The sequence below is a fragment of the Chiloscyllium plagiosum genome, unplaced genomic scaffold (genome assembly GCF_037043375.1).
Source record: "Chiloscyllium plagiosum isolate Xiang-an unplaced genomic scaffold, Cpla_swu_hap1 HiC_scaffold_17, whole genome shotgun sequence".
Lineage (NCBI taxonomy): Eukaryota > Metazoa > Chordata > Chondrichthyes > Orectolobiformes > Hemiscylliidae > Chiloscyllium > Chiloscyllium plagiosum.
In genome coordinates this window covers 64,520,909-64,543,815 of record NW_028270155.1, presented here as the reverse complement: position 1 = coordinate 64,543,815, position 22,907 = coordinate 64,520,909, and the positions used below count along the sequence as shown (strand labels likewise).

The 22,907-nt window shown below is 43.2% G+C and overlaps 1 protein-coding gene across 1 annotated transcript in view; it reads right to left on the bottom strand.

Moving 5' to 3' along the window:
* LOC148147396 (uncharacterized) overlaps positions 1–3,901 on the bottom strand; it is a 33,753-nt gene extending 29,852 nt beyond the window's left edge. Inside the window, exon 1 of the mRNA XM_087995615.1 lies at positions 3,817–3,901. Coding sequence (XP_087851741.1) covers positions 3,817–3,901 — 85 coding nt within the window. The remainder of the gene's footprint in view (positions 1–3,816) is intronic.
* Positions 3,902–22,907: the final 19,006 nt, after the last annotated feature.

Sequence of the window (22,907 nt, the reverse complement as noted above, 5' to 3'; positions counted from 1 at the left end):
GTGGTGGTGAAATTCCATATGCTGGGTTTCTCTGCTGAAGATGCAGTAGATAAGAAACAAGCAGCTGCTATGACTGACACACTGCATTATGGGTTTGACAACAGGAGGGCAGGATAGTGATCTTGGACTAAGCCCCATTCTCTGCAACTCACAGGGCACAATCAGTGAAGATTGGGGACAATATTTCATCCTCACTAACACTCAACACTGGAGCCCCCAAGGGTGCATACTCAGTCCCCTACTGTACTCACTGTATACCCATTACTGCATCGCCAAATACCAAGCTAATGTCATTTACAAGTTTGCTGATGACACAACCATAGTCTGTTGAATCTCAGATGATGACGAAACAGACTATAGACAGGAGGTGGATCACCTGGAAAAATGGTGCACTGAGAACAACCTAGCTCTCAATGCTGGAAAAGCCATGGAACTCATTACTGACTTTCAGCGGGGTGTTACTCATGCCTCCCCCTACACATTACCAGCACAGAGGTGGAACAAGCGGAGAGTATCAAGCTCCTGGGAGTGGTCATCCACAACAAGCTTTCTTGGACTCTTGATGTGGACACATTGGTTACAAAGGCCCAACAACGTCTCTGCTTCCTCAGGCAGCTGAGGAAATTTGGCATGACAGTGAATACCCTTGCCAACTTTTAAAGGTGCGTCATCGAGAGCATTCTGTCTGGATGTATCACTACCTGGTGTGGGAACTGTACCATTCAAGATCGGAGATGGTTACAGAGAGTGGTGAACTCAGCCCGGACAATCTTCCATCTTTTGAATCCATGTACCAGGCCCACTGTCAAAGAAAGGCTGCCAGCATTCTTAAAGATCCATCCCACCCTGGCAATGTTTTTCTACAACCTCTACCATTGGGGAGAGGGTACAGAAGCCTGAACACACGCACCAGCCAGTTTCAAAACAGTTTCTACCTTATTGTTGTTAGAATACTGAATGGGCTCACAAACTCTTAACATTCACCTGCACCTGTGTTTTTGTTTTTGCTGCTGTTTACCTATTATTTATTATCTATGCTACTTAACTCTGTGATCTGCCTGTATTGCTCGCAAGACAAAGCTTTCACTGTGCCTCAGTACACGTGACAATAACTTCAATTCAATTCAATTCAAACATTTACTCTGTTTCTGCAACCTCCACACAGATAGTTGCTCCAGGCTGGAATTCAACCCATATCTCTGGTGCTGTGAGGTAGCATTGCTAACCATTGAACCACCATGCCACCCACTGGTGATGGATAGGTTAACTGAATGTGCAACATATTGGCAGATTTGATATCTTATGGGTGAGTGAAGGTTAGTCACTTATAGTAAAAATAGAAAAGCAAAATGCTTTTGAAGGGCATGAAACCTGTCAATGTTGATGCTTGGAGAGTCTCAGATAAAGTTGTATAAGGTGCTACATCATGGGGTATACCCTCCTGCTTAATTTAAACCAGCACCACAGAAAAGGCTTATCGCGTGCAGTAATCTGTGAAAATTCGAGAGGTCAAGGACTATTTAAAGTAAAAATTAACAGCTTTATTTCTTAAAGTATGACAGAGAATAATTAACTAATAACTATTTACAACTCCTTCCTCTAACCTATCTTTTACTTTCTCTTCTATAATACTAGTCCATTCAAATTTCAAAACCAGCCAATAGTCAAGTCTTCTCTTTATTTCTTCCTCTGTAGAGTTGCTCTCTGGATTGGTGTTGATGTTTTTCTCTGTACAAACTCCTTCTCTAGACAGGTCTCTCTCAGGGAGTTCTGACTAGCAGCCTACACCTATTGGTCTTTTGGCAGTTCTCCCTCAATTGTTCAATCTTTCCTGGTCTTATACCCTCAAAGCATCAGATTGTGTCATTGATTTTTAATATTGTCAATATACTAAATTCAAGCTTGATTGAAGGTTGCTACTTTTCTGGGGTATAATATAAACTGATTGGCATAATTCAAATTTGTTTTTATCTCCAGGCAACCAGCTACCTTAATTGCTGGACCAAAAGGTTACATTGTATCTTATTCAGAACACTTGGTGCTGTTTGGTAGTTCTGCTAGCTTTTAATTTTCTTAAAGGTACAGTACACCCAAACCTTCATAACAAAGGAGCACAGAAAATGAGCAGCAAGCAATTAGGAAGGCAAGTGGCATTTTTTTTTGCAAGGAGTTTGGAGGACAAAAATAAGGAAGTCTTGCTCCAATAGCATAGGATTCTGGAAATACCACAGTACTGCACTGAATTTTGGTTGCCAAATCTGAGGAAGGATGTACTTGACTTAGTGGTGGTACAGTAAAAGGCCACTGGGTTGGTCTCTGGAATGAAAAGTTGAGTAGAGGCAAGGTAAGCTGGTCCTAACTCATCTGAAGTTTTGAGGAATGAGGGGTGATCTGGTTGAACCATACACGACTCTCAAAGGGCTTGTTAAGGTAGACTTGGAGAGGTCGTTTCACATGGATAAGAATCCAGCACACAGAGGTATAGCCACAGAAAAAGGGTCAATCATTTTGGATCATTTCTTCACTTCTTCACTTACCAGCTTTTGGAATCTGGGGTGGGGGGGTGGGGGGTGGTGAGAATGCTCCATCACTGAATGTGTTCAAGACAGATACTGATTGATTCTTGATCGCTTTGTGAATTAAGGGGCGTGGGAAGCAGGAAATGGAGTTGAGGTTGAAGACCAGCCATGGCCATAATTGAATGGCACTGTAGTGTCAAGGGGCTGAATGGCCAACTCCTACTCCTTTTTAATTGGTTCGTAACATTCCAAAGCAGTTCAACAATGTAGAGATAATAGATTGGTCTAGAGATAAAATTTGCATTCTGAATTTAACCTGTACCTTTGATGAAATGAGCTTGCCTGAGATTTTGCACTGAAAGGAGATCGCGTGTTCACAGAGTTTACAATATTCCGTCGGAGACTGAGGGGTGACCTTTTGGAGGCTTATAAAATCATGAGGGGGATGGATAGGATAAATAGACAAAGACTTTTCTCTGGGGTGGGGGAGTCCAGAACTAGAGGGCATAGGTTTAAGGTGAGAGGGGAAAGATATAAAAGAGACCGAAGGGGCAACTTTTTCACTCAGAGGGTGGTGCGTGTATGGAATGACCTGCCAGAGAAAGTGGTGGAGGCTGGTACAGTTACAACATTTAAAAGGCATCAGGATGGGTATATGAATAGAAAGGGTTTGGAGGGATATGGGCGGGGTGCTAGCAGGTGGGACTAGTTTGGGTTGGGATATTTGGTCAGCATGGACAAGTTGGACCGAAGGGTCTGTTTCCATGCTGCACATCTCTATGATTCTATGACTCCTGCCATGTCTGTTCCCTTCCTCAGCCTGAGCCTGTTAGCAAGGAAGAAGCTCAGGAACAGAATCCCATGTTATATACTGCTCACGAGGGAGGACTTTAATCACATTGAATGTCTATGTTGCTGTGGAATTTATTTACATTCTTACATTTACTGCAGGAAAATACAGGATTCACAATGATAAATTAACTCATAAGAAGTTTGCAATCGTTTAGTCAGTTGTTGCATTTGTCTTATATTTATTTCTTTAATTATCTTAGTTATGTTACCTTTTATAAAGTGGTGCAGCACAGTGTTAATTTTCTGTCTTTCAATGGTTGATTATGTACAGAAATTGCATTACACAATGTTACTATTAACTATGGCCAATGTTCATATTGGGATGCATCATTCATTAGGATGTGAATCCACATTTCCCATTGGATCACTAGCCTGAAACAATCATCAAAAATAACATGGGATTTTAAAAGAAGTGAAACAAAGGAAGTGTTGAGAAATGAATTACCTTTCCCAATGTGAAAGCTGAAGAAACATAACAGAAGGCAGTGACAGTTGATCAGTCTGTGAAAGGAGCTGGTTTTCAGAGGCATCTTCCACTGGGTTCCTCCTCTGGAAAATCAACATTGTGAATATGAGAGCACAGGGTGAGGTTCACACAAATGATGGTTACATCCAAAACATGCAAAATTACATGGAGTTAAATGATGACCTGTCATTGTCCCAACACCCAGTGACACCAATTGACAGGATGTAGCTCCCATTTGAAATCACGGTGATCGGTGAATTTTGGGGGAAATTATTGAGATTTTGATGGAGAGAAAACCTCAGATGGAGTTGTCAGGCTGCTGGGACTCAGCTGTGAGTGACCAAGTGAAACAGGGACTGATAGTGGGTGAGGGCAGCTTGTCCTTGTTAGTTCATGGTCTGAGGAGATCAGAGACCAGAAATAAAAATACAGGTAGTCTGAGCTCAAAAGTAAACAGAATGTTTGGAATTAATCAGTTTGAATTGATTGTCATGTTCCATCAATTCTTCAGATATAGATTTGTAATTCCCTCAGGTTTTCAAATAATCACAGAGCTGGCTTGGGTATTAATGTCGATAAAGTGTGGCACTGGTGAAAGCAAAACAGGTCACTCAGCAACCGAGAAGCAGGAGAATCAACATTTTGGGAATAAGCTTTTCATCAGCAATTCTGTCCGTCATTCTTTGTTTTAAATACTCACCTGCTCCTCCCCAGTAGGTTCTGGATGAGCAATAAAGGAGTCACAATATTGTAACCTTGATGGCATAATGTCATGGTAAGCGCCATTTTACATACATTTTAATCCAAGCAATCAAAGGTTTTCTTTAATTATACTGTGATTCCTCCTAAAGTTTAAACCACTTATAATTCAACATATTTTGATCACAGAATAAAAATATACCTATCGAAGATTTAGGAAAAATGAGACCCCACGCCCCCCCCAACTCATGCAAACAAGTAGATGGAAAATGCAAGTTCAAAGTCACACACAATGGGCCTCATGGTTTGAGGTGGTGATTTGGATACATTGGTTTGAAGAAGTGTTTAAGGTGAGTGCCTGGTTAAGGGTGATAGTTAGGCTGAGGATACTGGTGTTAGCTTTAGTAGTTGGGAGTTGAGCCTGCTTTAAAATCCAAGTAATGGAGGTGATGGAAGTTTCCCGCACTGAATGGGCACTTGGTAGCTAGGAACTCTGGCTCACCCAGGAAAGGCCTCCACAGGCACATAACTAGCTAGTAGCTGCAGTCAAGGACCTCAGATGGAGGAGTCCACTCCCAGCAAGCCTGTTGCCCAATCAGAGACTGGAGACTGAATTGATTGACAGCACCAGCAGGGAGCACCCACATCCCAGGCCTCGTGATGTTGTTGGATACCCAGGCTATACTGTAACAATAAAGGGATCAGTATGTTACACTTCACTGATCTCGATTTGAGATACTGGATCAATGGAAAAATGTGTTGAACATAAAAATATAATGGTAAACCTGTATAAAACGTTATGAACATGCAGTTGGAGTGCTGGGTGTTGTTTTAGCCTCCAGGCTGTAAGAAGAATGTTGCAACAATGAAGAGGGTACAGATAAATTAGATGCACTGCAGTAACTCATCAAGGCTCCTCTGACAGCACCTTCCAACTCTGAGAAATACCACCCCGCGTGCTACATGGGAACACCACCTGCAAGATACCTCTAAGCCACACATCATCCTGACTTGGAATGTATTGTTTTTCCTTCATTGAGTACTTGGTCAAAGTCCTGATTTTCTTCCTAAAAGCACTTTGGATGTTCCTTACATCACAAGCAATACAATGCTTCAAGATGGTGACTCAGCACCATCTTCCCAAGGACAAGTAGGAGTGGGACAATAAACCTTGATCTAGACAGCAATGTTCACGTCCAGTGAACAGAGAAAAATAATTCACAAGGACGCTGCTTTGAGCCGGCAAATATAAATATGCAGACTTCAAAATCTTGCGTCAGAAAAACTGAGCCAATCACTTTGAAGTGTTCACGCCCATCAAACCAGGAAGTTAAAAACTTATTCTTTTTGATTTCAGTTTAAATCTTCAAACACGGAAATAAGTGACAATGATTGAGTTAAGAGATAAGTTAAAATAATAAAAATTAAAAAGAAAATAACTTTTCTTTTTAGAAAATGTGAATATTTTAATGCTATGGAGAGATTTGACTTTCCCAAAAATAAAATTGATGAATTAGGGTGAGTGCAGGTTTCACCAAATTATAAAATTAGTGGACCATTAAAAACCCCCTTGAACTTCATTTCAGGGATTTCTTTTCTAAAAGTCTTTTCTGTATGATTAACTATTAAAGTGAATACTTTTATTAAAGTATAATTTTAATGTAGAACTTTCTATACCACATCCTATGGAACTGAAAGCAACTTCTTAATATCCATATTATTTCTTGCAGGTGTAGACTTCCAAAGTTGCTGTCAGCTTCAGTGGAGAAATGATGGCAAACAGTGATAATTTCATTGGTATCATTACCACAGCAAAAAACCAGGTCATAGAGACTGGACAGGAATTTCTTAAGTAAAAACTCATCTTCAGATGTGGGACTAAGATCCCAGTATTCGTGCAGAGTGGATTGCCATGTGAGTGACCCACTGCAACATTATTAGAGACCAGAAGGAGCATTGTTGCATTCAATCAACCCTCCCTCTCCAATCTTAAGCAGAGGAGGTTAGAGGTTTCTGAAACCATGAGAGGTACACCCAAAGTTATGCACTAATTCCCTCCCTCGCCAATGTGATCCCCTCCTGCAGGTTTCACTAATCCTGGCAATGACAGTGTTGGAAGGAAACGTGAGACAATATAGTAGACCAAGAAACTCAGCAACAATCGTATAACTGTCCACGAAAGAGTGCATACATAAGGGTTCACATTTCAGCTAAGGGGAATTCAATAAGTGTCTGTAATACTTCATTAATCATTGTACTTATAAAAATTCACACAAAGCCTCACACACAAGATCCTGAAAATGGTTATGAAAGCTCAAGTGTATCACACCAAACATTTATATTCAGTACTTTTCAAAAATTGCATAATATAGGATGAACCTTTAAACTTCTGAGTTGGGGGGAAGGGAAAGTGAAAGCGACAGGGAGTATGGAGTTAAATGGAAAGATAAGCAGCAGGATAGCATGGTGCAGATGGATTTAAACTTGAGGCAGACTGGGAATGCAGCAAAAATGAAGGATAACTTAGGACATCTTATGACTTCCAATATCTCTAATGATAAGAAAGTTAGCATTAAGGCACTTTACCTGAATGCTCATAGCATTCGTAACAAAGCAGATGAACTAATGGCACAGATCATCGTGAATGATTATAATGTGGTAGGCATCACAGAGACGTGTTTGCAGGGGGTTCAGGACTGCCAGTTAAACATCCAAGGATTTTCAACTTATCGAAAAGACAGGGAGGCAGGCAGAGGGGGCGGGGTTGCCTTGTTAGTTAAGAACAAAATTAAATCTATGGCACTGAATGACATAGCATCGGATGATGTGGAGTCTGTGTGGGTGGAATTGAGGAACCACAAAGGCAAAAAAACCATAATGGGAGTTATGTACAGACCTCCTAACAGTGGTCAGGACCAGGGGCGCAACATGTACCGGGAAATAGAGAAAGCATGTCAGAAAGGCAAGGTCATGGTGATCATGGGAGACTTCAATATGCAGGTGGACTGGGTAAATAATGTTGCCAGTGGATCCAAAGAAAGGGAAGTCATGGAATGCTTACAGGATGGCTTTTTGGAACAGCTTGTCATGGAGCCCACAAGGGAGCAGGCTATTCTGGACCTAGTGCTATGTAATGAACCAGACTTTATAAAAAATCTTAAAGTAAGGGAACACTTAGGAAACAGCGATCATAATATGGTAGAGTTCAGTCTTCAGTTTGAAAAAGAGAAGGCAAAATCGGATGTAATGGTGTTACAGTTAAATAAAGGTAATTATGAGGGCATGAGACAGGAACTGACGAAAATAGACTGGAAGCAGAGCCTAGCAGGGAAGACATTAGAGCAAAAATGGCAGGAGTTTGTGGGTATAATTGAGGATACTGTACAGAGGTTCATCCCCAAGAAAAGAAAGATTATCCGGGGAGGGATTAGACAGCCATGGCTGACAAAGGAAGTCAGGAAATGTATTAAAGTAAAAGAGAGATCCTATAAAGTGGCCAAGAGCAGTGGGAAATCAGAAGATTGGGAAGGCTACAAAAACAAACAGAGGATAACAAAGAGAGAAATAAGGAAAGAGAGGATCAAATATGAAGGTAGGCTAGCCAGTAATATTAGAAATGATAGTAAAAGTTTCTTTCAATACATAAGAAACAAACGACAGGCAAAAGTAGACATTGGGCCACTTCAAACTGATGCTGGAAGCCTAGTGATGGGAGATAAGGAAGTAGCTGGAGAACTTAATAAGTACTTTGCGTCAGTCTTCACAGTGGAAGACATGAGTAATATCCCAACAATTAAAGGGAGTCAGGGGGCTGAGTTGAGTATGGTTGCCATTACAAAAGAGAAAGTGCTAGAAAAGCTAAAAGGTCTTAAAATTGATAAATCTCCTGGCCCCGATGGGCTACATCCTAGAGTTCTGAGGGAAGTGGCTGAGGAAATAGTGGAGGTGTTGGTTGAGATCTTTCAAAAGTCACTGGAGTCAGGGAAAGTCCTGGATGATTGGAAGACCGCTGTTGTAACCCCCTTGTTCAAGAAAGGATCAAGACAAAAGATGGAGAATTATAGGCCAATTAGCCTAACCTCGGTTGTTGGTAAAATTCTAGAATCCATTATTAAGAATGAGGTTTCTAAATTCTTGGAAGAGCAGGGTCAGATTAGAACAAGTCAACATGGATTTAGTAAGGGGAGGTCGTGTCTGACAAACCTGTTGGAGTTCTTTGAAGAGGTGACAAGTAGGGTAGACCAGGGAAACCCAGTGGATGTGGTCTATCTAGACTTCCAAAAGGCCTTTGATAAGGTGCCACACGGGAGGCTGCTGAGCAAGGTGAGGGCCCATGGTGTTCGAGGTGAGCTACTGGTATGGATTGAGGATTGGCTGTCTGACAGAAGGCAGAGAGTTGGGATAAAAGGTTCTTTTTTGGAATGGCAGCCGGTGACAAGCGGTGTCCCGCAGGGTTCGGTGCTGGGGCCACAGCTGTTCACGTTATATATTAATGATCTGGATGAACGGACTGGGGGCATTCTAGCGAAGTTTGCCGATGATACAAAGTCAGGTGGTCAGGCAGGTAGTACTGAGGAAGTGGGGAGGCTGCAGAAGGAACTAGACAGTTTGGGAGAGGAAATGGAATTCAATGTGAGCAAATGCGAGGTCTTGCACTTTGGAAAAAAGAATACAAGCATGGACTACTTTCTAAATGGTGAGAAAATTCGTAAAGCCAAAGTACAAAGGGATCTGGGAGTGCTAGTCGAGGATTCTCTAAAGGTAAACATGCAGGTTGAGTCCGTGATTAAGAAAGTGAATGCAATGTTGTCATTTATCTCAAGAGGGTTGGAATATAAAAGCACCATTGTGCTACTGAGACTTTATAAAGCTCTGGTTAGGCCCCATTTGGAGTACTGTGTCCAGTTTTGGTCCCCACACCTCAGGAAGGACATACTGGCACTGGAGCGTGTCCAGCGGAGATTCACACGGATGATCCCTAGAATGGTAGGTCTAACATACAAGGATCCTGGGATTGTATTCATTGGAGTTTAGAAGATTAAGGGGAGAACTAATAGAAACTTACAAGATAATACATGGCTTGGAAAGGGTGGACGCTAGGAAATTGTTTCCGTTAGGCGAGGAGACTAGGACCCGTGGACACAGCCTTAGAATTAGTGGGGGTAAATTCAGAACAGAAATGCGGAGACATTTCTTCAGCCAGAGAGTGTTGGGCCTGTGGAATTCATTGCCACGGAGTGCAGTGGAGGCCGGGACGCTAAATGTCTTCAAGGCAGAGATTGATAAATTCTTGATGTCACAAGGAATTAAGGGCTACGGGGAGAATGCGGGTAAGTGGAGTTGAAATGCCCATCAGCCATGATTGAATGGCGGAGTGGACTCGATGGGCCGAATGGCCTTACTTCCACTCCTATGTCTTATGGTCTTAACCCATTGCATTCCTGACTCCTAATTCAGTGTTTGTTTAGTGTTTGGATTGCACTCAGGAAGGTTAGGTTAATGGAAATAAATTTAAAAAGTGCATTTACAATTCATATCCTACTTTGTCATCCTGTACTTAAACAGTGAAAATACACGAATTAAAAACACTGATAAAGCGATATCAGCTCCTAATGTGTGAGTTCCTTATCCTGCACACTATGCATGAACACACAATACAGGAATTCTATTTGTGTTAGAAATTTGCCTAAGCTATCAATTTTGCATTAACAACCAACCTGCTTGATTTCCTCGAAACCAGCTTTGTTATACAAATTTAATTTAAATGGATGTATGAACCGTCACTCATGACCAGCCAGAATTCTTTATCTGGACTTGGATCTGCCGGAAATGATTCCCAATAATGGGTCAAAAGAATGTGAGTAACCACTGAGCCAAATAAGAATTGAATAGACTAGGCTATTTTTCTGATATTATTAAGCATTTATTCATGTGACTCATACAGTAAGGCTAGTTAGACTAGATTGTAATATTGGCTCAAAGTATCAATTCAATGGGTAAAAACTCTGTAGAAAGGAGGAAAACACTTGGCACAAACATTATTAAGAGGTTCATTCAATATAACGTATGAAACTTGGAAACATGTACAATAAGGTTCTGCATGGTGAACTAATTAGTAAAGTTAGATCACATGGGATTCAGGGTTAGCTTGCCATTTTGTTACAAAATTGGCTTCATGGTAGGAGCTAGAGGGTGGTGGTGGAGAGTTGTTTTGCAGATTGATGGCCTACGACCACAGGGATCTATACTGGTTCCACTTGTGTTTGTCATTCTAATAAGTGATTTAGATTAGAATGTAGAAGGCATGGCTAGTATATTTGCAGATGACACCAAAATTAGTGCAAGAGTGGACAGTGAAGAAGGTACTCTGAGGTTATAAAGAAATCTTGATCAATTCAGCCAATGGGCTGAGGAGCTACATATGGAGTTTAGTTTGAACAAATGCAAAGTATTGCATTTTAGTAAAACACACAAAGGTAGGACTAATGCAATTAATGGTTCTAGATTAGAGTGGTGCTGGAAAACCATAGCCGTTCAGGCAGCATCCGAGCGGCAAGAAAATCGACGTTTCGAGCAAAAGCCCTTCATCAGGAATAGAGGCAGAGTGCCTGCAGGGTGGAGAGATAAATGAGAGGAGGGTGGGGGTGGGGAGAAAGTAGCATAAAGTACAATAGGTGAATGGGGGTGGGGATGGAGGTGATAGATCAGAGAGGAGGGTGGGGGAAGGTAGCAAGGAGTACAATGGGTGAATGGGGGTGGGGATGAAGGTGATAGGTCAGAGAGGAGGGTGGAGTGGATAGGTGGAAAGGAAGATAGGCAGGTATGGCAGGTCATGGGGACAGTGCTGAGATGGAGGTTTGGAACTGAGGTGGGGTGGGGGAAGGGGAAATGAGGAAACTGTTGAAGTCCACATTAATGCCCTGGGGTTGAAGTGTTCTGAGGCAGAAGATGAGGCGTTCTTCCTCCAGGCGTCGGATGGTGAGGGAGTGGCGGTGGAGGATGCCCAGGTCCTCCATGTCCTCGGCTGAGTGGGAGGGGGAGTTGAAATGTTGGGCCACAGGGCAGTGTGGTTGATTGGTGCAGGTGTCCCAGAGATGTTCCCTACAGCGCTCTGCTAGGAGGCGCCCAGTCTCCCCAATGAAGAGGAGACCGCATCAGGAGCAACGGATACAATAAATGATATTGGTGGATGTGCAGGTAAAACTTTGATGGATGTGGAAGGCTCCTTTGGGGCTTTTGATGGAGGTGAGGGACAAGGTATGGGCACAGGTTTTGCAATTCCTGCAGTGGCAGGGGAAGGTGCTAGGAAGGAAGAGTGGGTTGTAGGAGGGGCGTGGACCTGACCAGGTAGTCACGGAAGGAAAGGTCTTTGCGGAAGGCGGAAAGGGGTGGGGAGGGAAATATATCCCTGGTGGTGGGGTCTTTTTGGAGGTGGCGGACATGTCGGTGGATGATTTGGTTTATGTGAAGGTTGGTAGGGTGGAAGGTGAGCACCAGGGGCGTTCTGTCCTTGTTATGGTTGGAGGGGTGGGGTCTGAGGGCGGAGGTGCGGGATGTGGACGAGATGCGTTGGAGGGCATCTTTAACCACGTGGGAAGGGAAATTGCGGTCTCTAAAGAAAGAGGCCATCTGGTGTGTTCTGGGAAGAGGTGTAATCCAGGTAGTTGTGGGAGTCGGTGGGTTTGTAAAAAATGTCAGTGTCAAGTCGGTCTTCACTAATGGAGATGGAGAGGTCCAGGAAGGGGTGGGAGGTGTCAGAGATGATCCAGGTAAATTCAAGGTCTGGGCGGAATGCGTTGGTGAAGTTGATGAATTGCTCAAACTCCTCGCGGGAGCACGAGGTGGCGCCAATGCAGTCATCAATGTAACGGAGGAAGAGGTGGGGAGTGGTGCTGGTGTAACTACGGAAGATGGACTGTTCTACGTAGCCAACACAGAGACAGGCATAGCTGGGGCCCATACGGGTGGCATCAGTGTGGACTTCACCAGTATCCTCATTTCCCCTTCCCCCATCTCACCTCAGCTCCCAGCCTCCAGCTCAGCACTGTCCCCATGACTTGTCCTACCTGCCTGTCTTCCTTTCCACCTATCCACTCCACCCTCCTCCCTGACCTATCACCTCTATCCCCACCCCCATTCACCTATTGTACTCTATGCTACTTTCTCCCCACCCCCACCCCCCTCTCATTTATCTCTCCACCCTGCAGGCACTCTGCCTCTATTCCTGATGAAGGGCTTTTGCCCGAAACGTCGATTTTCCTACTCCTCGGATGCTGCCTGAACTGCTGTGCTTTTCCAGCACCACTCTAATCTAGAATCTGGTTTCCAGCATCTGCAGTCCTTGTTTTTACCTTATTGCAATTAATGGTAGAGCCTTGGGTCGTGTTTTAGAACAGAGTGACCTAAGGGTTCAGGTACATAATTCTTTGAAACTGCATCACAGGTAGACAGGATGGTTAAAAAGATGTTTAGCACACTTGCCTTCTTTGCACAGACATTTGAGTTTAGGAGTTGGGATGTCATGTTTTGGTGAAGCCATCTGGATTACTATATGCAGTTCTGGTCACCCTGTTATCGGAAGGATATTATTAAACTGAGGAGGGGTTAAATAGGATTTGTGAGGATGTTGCTGGGAATGGAAGGTTTGCAATAGAAAAATAAGCAGGAAAGGCTGGAACTCTTCACTGGACTGTAAAAGGTTGAGAGGCAACCTTATTGAGGTTTATAAAATCACAAGGGGCAGAGTTAAAGTGAATGTTAATGGTCTTTTTCCTGAAGTGTGGGATTCAAAGCTCGAGGGCATATTTTTAAGATGAGAGGAGAAAGATTTAAAAATGACATGAGGGGCAACTTTTCATACAGAGAGTGATTCATGCGTGGAATGAACTGCCAGTCAAAGTAGTAAATGCAAATTTTGTTACAATGTATAAAAGATATTTTGATAAGTTAATGAACAGGAAGAGTTTGGAGGGATATCGGCCAAGCGCAGGCAGGTAGAACAGGTTTAGTTCGAGATTCTGAGGGGCATGGATAGGGTAAATAGGCAAAGTCTTTTCCCTGGGGTGGGGGAGTCCAGAACTAGGACTGAGAGGGGAAAGATATAGAAGAGACCTAAGGGGCAACTTTTTCACACAGAGGGGGTATGTGTATGGAATGAGCTGCCAGAGGAAGTGGTGGAGGGCTGGTACAATTGCAACATGTAAGAGGCATTTGGATGGGTATATGAATAGGAAGGGTTTGGAGGGATATGGACCGGGTGCTGGCAGTTGGGACTAGATTGGGTTGGGATATCTGGTTGGCATGGACGAGTTGGACCGAAGGGTCTGTTTCCATGCTGTACATCTCTATGAGAACATAGTTGGCGTGGATTGTTTGGACTGAAGACTCTGTTTCTGTGCTGTATGAGTCTATGACTCTAAAGCAAGAGTAGGCCATTCAGCCCCTCAAGCCTGCTCTGCCATTCACGATTACCACAGCTGAACAGTTTGTGTTTTGAATTCTACATTTCTGTTTATTCCCTTGATTTCCAATGGCCTGACAAGAATCTATCCACCTCAGTTTTAAAAATATTCTCTGGCCCTGCCTACCTCATCTTCTGAGGCAGGGAGATCCAAAGCTGCAGAACCCTCAGAGAGAGAGAGATTGAAGTCTCTGGGCACTCCCTGTTACCAACTAAACAGATCTGAAGAGAAGTCTGAGATCTAACGGAACAAAGAAATAAGTGACAGAGCTAGATATTTTGAATCCAACCTGTTTAGGCACACCCCTGGAGCAGGTGGGACTTGAATCCAGGCATCCTGGCTCAGAAGGAGGGACACTACCTCTGCAAGTGCCCCTCAGCTAATAGGTATATTAGTTAATGGTTAGATCATAGAACAATACACCGCAGAACAGGCCCTTCGACCCTCAATGTTGCGCCGACCTGTGAGCTATTCTCAGCTCGTCTTCCTACACTAACCCATCATCATCCATGTGCTTATTCAAAGATTATTTAAACTTCCCTAATGTGGCTGAGTTAACTACATTGGCAGGTAGGGCATTCCACGCCCTTACCACTCTCTGAGTAAAGAACCTGCCTCTGACATCTGTCTTAAATCTATCATACAAGCTGACGTCATCATCCTAGGAAAAACACTTTCACTGTGTACCCCATTTAATCCTCTGATCATCTTGTATGTCTCTATCAAATCCTCTCTTAGCCTTCTTCTCTTCAATGTGAACAGACCCAAGTCTCTCAGTCTTTCCTCATAAGACCTTCCCTCTTGACCAGGAAGCATCCTGGTAAATCTCCTCTGCACCTTTTCCAATGCTTCCACATCTTTCCTGTAATGGGGTGACCGGAACTGTATACAATATTCCAAGTGAAGCCACACTCGCGTTTTGTACAGTTGCAGCATGACATTGCGGCTCCAGAACTCAGTCCCCCTCCCAATAAAACCTAACACACCGTACGCCTTCTTAACAGCACTATCAACCTGGGTGGCAACTTTCAGGGATCTATGTACATGGACTCCAAGATCCCTCTGTACATCCACACGACCAAGAAGCTTTCCATTGACCCAGTACTCTGCCTTCCGGTTATTCTTCCCAAAGTGCATCACCTCCATTTGCCACCTTTCAGCCCAATTCTGCAGTTTATTCAAGTCCCCCTGCAAGCTGTAACATTCTTCCAAACTGTCCACTACTCCACCGACTTTAGTGTCATCTGCAAATTTACTAACCCATCCACCTATGCCTGAGTCTAAGTCATTTATAAAAATGACAAACAGCAGTGGTCCCAAAACAGATCCTTGTGGCACACCACTAGCAACTGGACTCCAGGCTGAATATTTTCCATCAACCACTACTCGCTGCTTCCTTTCAGAAAGCCAGTTTCTAAAACAAACTGCTGAATCACCCTCAATTCCATGCCTCTGCATTTTCTCCAACAGCCTACCATGTGGAACCTTATCAAAGGCTTTACTGAAGTCCATGTACACCACATCAACTGCTCTACCCTGATCTATGTGCTTGGTCACCTTCTCAAAAATCTCAACGAGGTTTCTGCGATATGACCTGCTGTTGATGAAACCATGTTGACTATCTGAAATCAAATTGTTGCTTGCTAGATGATTATAAATCCTATCTTTTATAATCCTTTCCAAAACCTTTCCTACAACAGAAGTAAGGCTCACTGGTCTATAATGACCTGGGTCATCTCTACTATCCTTCTTGAACAAGGGCACAACATTTGTATTCCTTCAGTCCTCTGGTACTAAACTTGTAGACAATGACAACTCAAAGATCAAAGATCAAAGCTCCGCTATCTCCTCCCTAGCTTCCCAGAGAATCCTTGGATAAATCCCATCTGGCCCAGGGGACTTGTCTACTTTCACTCCTTCTATAATTGATAACACCTCTTCACAACTAACTGATCCTTTCTAGTCTAATATGTTGTAACTCATTCTTCTCCTCTACAATATTCTCCTTTGTCTGAGTGAAAACTGATGAGAAATGTTCATTTAGCACCTCTCCGATCTCCACAGAGTCCACACTCAACTTCCCACTTCTGTCTTTGACTGGCCCTATTCCTACCCTAGTCAATCCTTTTATTCCTCACATACCTATAGAAAGCTTTCAGGTTCTCCTTTATTCTATCTGCTAAAGACTGCTCATGTGTTCTCTTTGGTCTTCTTCAATCTCTCTGTAAATCCTTCCTAGCTGATCTGGAACTCTCCATCACCTCATCTGAACCATCTTGTCTCATCAACATATAAGCCTCCTTCTGCTTAACAAGATATGCAATTTCTGTAATAAACCATGGTTCCCTTACCTTATCACTTCTTCCCTGCCTGATAGGGATATACCTATCAATGACATGCAATATCTGTTCCTTAAACAAGCTCCACATTTCGATTGTCTGCATCCCCTGCATTTTGCTACCCCATTCTATACATCCTAATTCTTGCCTAATCACATTATAATTGCCCTTGCCCCATCAATAACTCTTGACCTGTGGCATGTACCTATTCCTTTCCATCGCTAAACTAAATATAACTGAATTATGGTCACTCTCTCCACAGTGCTCACCTACAACTAAATCAAACACCTGGCTTGGTTCATTACCAAGCACCAGATCCAGTGTGGCCTCCCCCTTGTTGGCCCTTCAACACACTGTGTCAGGAAACCCTCTTGTACACATTGGACAAAAACTGATCCATCCGATGTACTAGAATTATAGCATTTCCAGTCAATGTTGGGGAAGTTAAAGTCCCCCATAATGACCACCCTGTTCCTTTCACTCCTACCCAGAATCATTTTGCCAATCCTCTCCTCCACCTCCCTGGAACTCTGCAGAGGCTTATAAAATACTACAAGCAGTGTGACCTCTCCTCTCCTGTTTCTAACCTTAGACCATAATACCTCAGTAGACGAGTCCTCATCAAAAGTTCTCTCAGCCACCGTTGTACTATCCTTGACTAACAAGGCCACACCTCCCCCTCTTTTACCGCCTTGCCTGTTCTTAATGATGCCTTGGAACCTGCGACATCCATTCCTCACCCTGTTCCATCTATATCTCCAAAATGGCCACAACATTGAAGTCCCAGGTACCTATCCATGCTGCAAGCTCACTTACCTTATTCTGGATACTCCTGGTGTTGAAGTAGACACACTTCAAACCAGCTTATTGTCTGCCAGCACATTCCTGTGACCCTGAAATCCTGTCCCTGCCCTCCCTATTCTCATCCTCCTATGCACTGCAACTACACATCAGGTTCCCATCCCCCTGCTGAGCTAGTTTAAACCCACCCAAATAGCACCAGCAAATTTCCCACCAAGGATATTAGTAACCCTGTGGTTCAAATGAAGACCGTTCCTGTTTGTAGAGGTCCCACCTTACCCAGAATGAGCCCCAATTATCCAAGAACCTGAAGCCCTCCCTCCTCCACCATCCTTGTAGCCACGCGTTCAGCTGATATCTCTCCCTATTCCTTGCCTCACTATCACGTGGCACGGGTAACAAACCAGAGATAACAATTCTGTTTGTTCTAGCTCTCAGCTTCCACCCTAGCTCCCTGGAATCCTGCCTTACATCCCTCTCCCTCTTTCTACCTATGTCGTTGGTACCTACGTGGATCACAACTTGGGGCTGGTCACCCTCTCCCTTCAGGACCCCAAAGATACGATCCGCGACATCACGGACCCTGGCACCAGGGAGCCAACACACCAATCGCAAGTCTCGTTCGTTCGTTCTGACCCTCTAACTATTGAGTCCCCAATGACTAACACTCTCCTTTCCCTCCTTCCCTTCTGTGGAACAGGGACAGGCTCTGTGCCAAAGACCTGGGCCCCACTGCATACCCCTGGTAAGTCAGCCCCCCCCAACAGTATCCAAACTGATATACATGTTTTTCAGGGCAATAACCACAGGGAATCCCTCTACTGACTGTTTTTTCCCCCTTTGAACAGTCACCCAGCTTTCTTTGTGCCTAGGAGGAACTGCTTCCCTGTAACTCTTCCCTATCACAGCCTCTGCCTCCCGAATGATCTGAAGTTCATCCAGCTCCTGCTCCAGTTCCCTAACATGGTCTCGGAGGAGCGAGAGTTGGGTGCACTTCCTGCAGACGTACTTGGATGGGACACTAATGGTGTCCCTCACATCAAACATCATGCAGGAGGAACATTGCTCTCCCTGTACTGCCATCTCTGCTAGTCCCCTTATCACAAAGTAAAAAAGACGAGAAGCTTACCTGATGTGTCCCTGGTGTTTAAGGTGAGAGGAGGTGGTTGGGTGGGAATCCCTACAAAGGTAGGGTCTTGGGTTTAGAAAACACTCACTTACATAGCTGGACAGAAAAAAAAAGTCCCTCCTTTCCCAGAAACCTCTGCTCTCTGATGTCAAATATAAAATCTCAAATTGGTGACTCACTGCTCCCGGCAGGCCCCTGGTCCAAGGTCCCACACTTCAAGCTGCTGCTGGAAAACAGAAATGGAGGACTCTCGTGCTCGAGGTAAGTTTTTAAAGGCTCAAATCAGTGACTCACTGCTCCCGACAGGCCCCTGGTCCAAGTTAACTGGGTGTGAATTGGTTGTATAACTATGAGAATTTGTAATCAGAGGGGTGTGAGGTTTATGGAGTGTAGCGAACCAGAATAAAACTCTCACTAAAAATGGGATCTCAAACTCTACTTTTAAATACAGTTATCTTCATGTATACAGTATATGAGCAGTTGCCATCATGGCTGCAGGATACCAGTGCTCAAAGGCAAGTGCAGGTACTCTTGGCCAGAATCTTGCAATGAAAGCCACCAACAGAAAATAGACATGCCACAACAACTATAACACATTCAGTAAAGCAAAGCTGAACTACACACCCTGGTATATCTCCTCACTGCCTGTCTTGCTGATGGTTTGCCTGGCTTGAGGCTCCTCTGCACTGTTACCACAATGGTTGCTGTCTTTCTCATAGATGTCTTTCTGAGTAGCTCTGGGCTGCCAGGTCTTGGTTTTGGACTGTACCACCTCAACGTTGGCAACAACAGTCTGGCTTGGCTGACTGAGAGGCCACAGCAGGTGCATTGTTGGAGTTGCTGGGGATGGGAGCAGACACACAGTCAATCTGGCAAACACTAAAAGGTTAGTGTACCACAGAGCGACTGGCACTTTCACAGGGTGACACCTCAGTGATTGTGTTATCTGAATGAGGACAGACTGGTGTTAGAAGCTGAACTCCTCTTTGAGCACTGGGTATCTGCAGTCATGTGTGCAGCAAATATCCAGACACAACAATTTGATAATAGCCAAACATGCTGAATTTGGTGATACTGAGGTGTAAATATTAGCCAGAAAACTAAAGGAAACTCTTTTTTTTTTGTAAAATGACAGGGAGTCTAACTATTGTTTCACTTATTCTTACAATGTGGGCATCACTGACCTGGCCAGTATTTATTATCCACCTGTAGTTGCCCTTGAGAAGATGGTGATAAGCTGCCTTCTTGAACTGCTGCAGACCATATGCTGTTAGAGAGGGAGTTCCAGAATTTTGAAAGTGAAGAAATGGTCAAGCACTTCAAAAAAGGGAAGGGTGAATGGCTTGGAGGAGGTGTTTCAGATGGTGATGTTTTTATGTATCTGCTGATGTTGTTCTTCTAGATGGTAGTACTTGTGGGTATGGAAGGTGCTGTCAAAGGATCTTTGGTGATTTTGTGCAGTGCATTTTAAAGACGGTATCTGTTTACTTTTACTGTGTTTTTCATTATGTACTAAAATGGGAAAAGAACTGTGCTGAAGGATTATTGTACATTTTTGAAACAAGTAACTTAACACTCATTGTAAGCAGTAGTTGCACACCTTGTTTCAAGTAGCAGTAGGAGAAGGCGCAGACCAGTTAGCGTTATGGGATATGTAGAGATTAAGATGGACATTGAGTTAATAACAAGTAACTCATTGTTCCGTGGACTAGTGTCTGGTTATTGATAGTAAAGACCTTCTTTCTGCCAACAACAATGTGATTGGTTTTTAGATAGTTGAACAGTGTGGGACTCTGAACATAATACAGAGAAGTCACCAGATCGCCACCTAACCAAAATCTCTCTCTGTTCTCTGCAGCAAAACCCGATTACTTTAAACCTGAAGAAAACCAATTGATTTTAACTTCAGCAGTTGCTATCCACTGTGACTTTAAATTAATGTGGAGGTGCTGGTGTTGGACTGGGGTGGACAAGTTAAAAATCACACCACACCAGGTTATAGTCCAAGGGTTTATTTGGAAGTTTTCAGCGCACTGCTCCTTCATCAGGTAGCGAGTGGAGGAGAGTCATAGGACACAGAATTTGTAGTAAAAGATCATACAACTGATGTAATGTACTGAATAAACCTAGATTGCTGTTAAGCCTTTAGTCATTTAGAATGGATTGGAGGTTTCATTAATATGTAAATCCAGAACTTCTTTCAAGTCACATCCCCAAGATGACATAAGGTTTTAAAAAAGGTGACATCTCAGCTCTGACAATGCATTAAAGGTATGATGTTAGAATCTGTATGTATTCCAACCTTGAGTCAGACTGGTGGTATTTCCAAAGTAGGAATTTATAAAATGTCACCTGGACTAGCTGCCTACAGATTGTGTGCTTTTTAAACAAAATAAAATCTATCTACAAATACAAGTCTGCAAGTGCAAATTCACCCCATGTGTGCATATGTGTGCATGTAAGGTAGAGAGAGAGTGAGAAGTATGTGTCTGTATATGTGTGTATATGTGTCTGCATGTGTGCACGTGTGCACGAGTGTGACTGTGAAAGAGTGTGTCCGTGAGTGTGAATGTGAAGGAGCAGCACTCCGAAAGCTAATACTTCCAAATGAACCTGTTGGACTATAACCTGGTGTTGTGTGATTTTTCAAGTTAATTAGAAAGTTTCTATAAGTATGAGCAATCCACCCTGTGCCTTCTGTAAAGGAGTGGAGGTATCCGGAAAAGGAAACTGAGAAGCAGTATTCTGATCAGCGCAAGAATCATCTCAGCCATCTTGAGAACAGGAAACACTGTACTATCTTCCTTGTCTTTCCCTCTGCCTATAACACCCAGGTTTTTTCTGAGCTTGTCTGTGTCAGTGTGTGTATGTGTATATGGGAGAGTTTATAAAGGGATTAGGGTTTTAACCCATGGAGCTATATGCTGCTGGCTCATAATTGTTTCCCTGTAGCTAGAGACTGTTCATTTGTAATAAATAATATTCCCCTTGTTAACTACAGAAACCTAGACCATGACTTAAGCCAACCTGGGTCTAAAAAACAGATACATTGGGGAATTCTGTGTACTTTAAAAAAATCTTTTAACTTTATGATAACACCTGGAATGGTGGGGCTCAATTTGCAGTGAACTACCTCGGTGAGGTATAACAGCATCTTGTTGATGATACACACTGCTGCTACTGGGCGTTGGTGGTGGAGGGAGTGGATGTTTGTGGATGTAGAGCCCATCAAACATGTTTTGTCTTAGATGGTGTCAAACTTCTTCAGTATTGTTAGAGCTGCACTGATCCAGGTGAATAGGGAGTATTCCATCACACTCCTTACTTGTTCCCCAGAGAAGACAGTGCAGCACTCTGTCAGTAAGATACTAGAGTATTAGTCAGCATTATATGCTGACATCTTTGTTTAATTTCAGCATCTGCCGATTTGTCTTGAGTTGTGTTTCTGACTTTACGTCCTGGAGTTTTCTTCCAAGGTGAAAAAGGGCAGAAACTGACCTTTACACATATCTTCCTGCTGCAAGCGTTTTGCTCCCTCCTAGTGCTGTCATTATGTTGCCATTGAGGTAGGCAGCAAGTCCATAAAATTAAGGTAAGTCAGTATGAATTGAGCAGCTTCATATTGCTTTTTTCAGGCCAGTTCTGATTTTTATGTCCTTGGACAGATTGGAGTTTGTCTGATAAAGGGTGGGGGCATAATTTAAATTAATATTCAGCGGAGAACCTTTCACTAACAGTCTGTCAGTCATTAATTTTTAAGCATTTAACGTCTCATGCAAAGGACACAGCTCCAATACTGCACCAAAACACTAGGCATGGCATTATGTACTCAATGCCAAGAGTGAGACTTGAACTCACAACCTTTTTGGACCCAGGAGTGAAAGAATTACTCACTGAGCTATGGCTGGTGCCAGTCAGCTATCCAATCCATTTTCCAATCTGTCGCATGTTGCCTGTTGGATTGGCTCCACATTTCAATCATCAAACATGGCCTGAGATCAGGAGCTGGGAGGATAAGTTATCTCTTCATAACCATAACAGCATAAAGTTAAAAATCACACAAATAAAATAACACCAGGTTATAGTCCAACAGGTTTAATTGGAAGCACTAGCTTTCGGAGCTTTGCTCCTTCATCAGGTAATAGTGGAGGATACAGTCCTAAGGCACAGAATTTATAGCAAAGATTTACAGTGTGATGTAACTGAAATTATACATTCGTGAATTCATGTAAAACTCCATTATCTCGTGTTTTAGATTAGAATCAATCTAAACATCATGGCATAGACAGAGAACACAGGGGCTAACACCTTCAACATATTGTCTAGCTATCATCCATTGTTACAGCTAACCTGAGAATGCAATGTTTAAAAAAAAGGTTTTGTGATTTACACATGAAGGAAGTGAAACTATCATGGTATTCGAACAGATGAAAGACTCAACAGACAATCAAGGTATTTTTCAATGTATAATTTCAGTTACATCACACTGTAAATTTTTGCTATAAATTCTGTGCCTTAGGATTGTGTCCTCCACTATTACCTGATGAAGGAGCGAAGCTCCGAAAGCTAGTGGGTTACAATTAAACCTGTTGGACTGTAACTTGGTGTTGTGCGATTTTTAACTCTGAACACCCCAGTCCA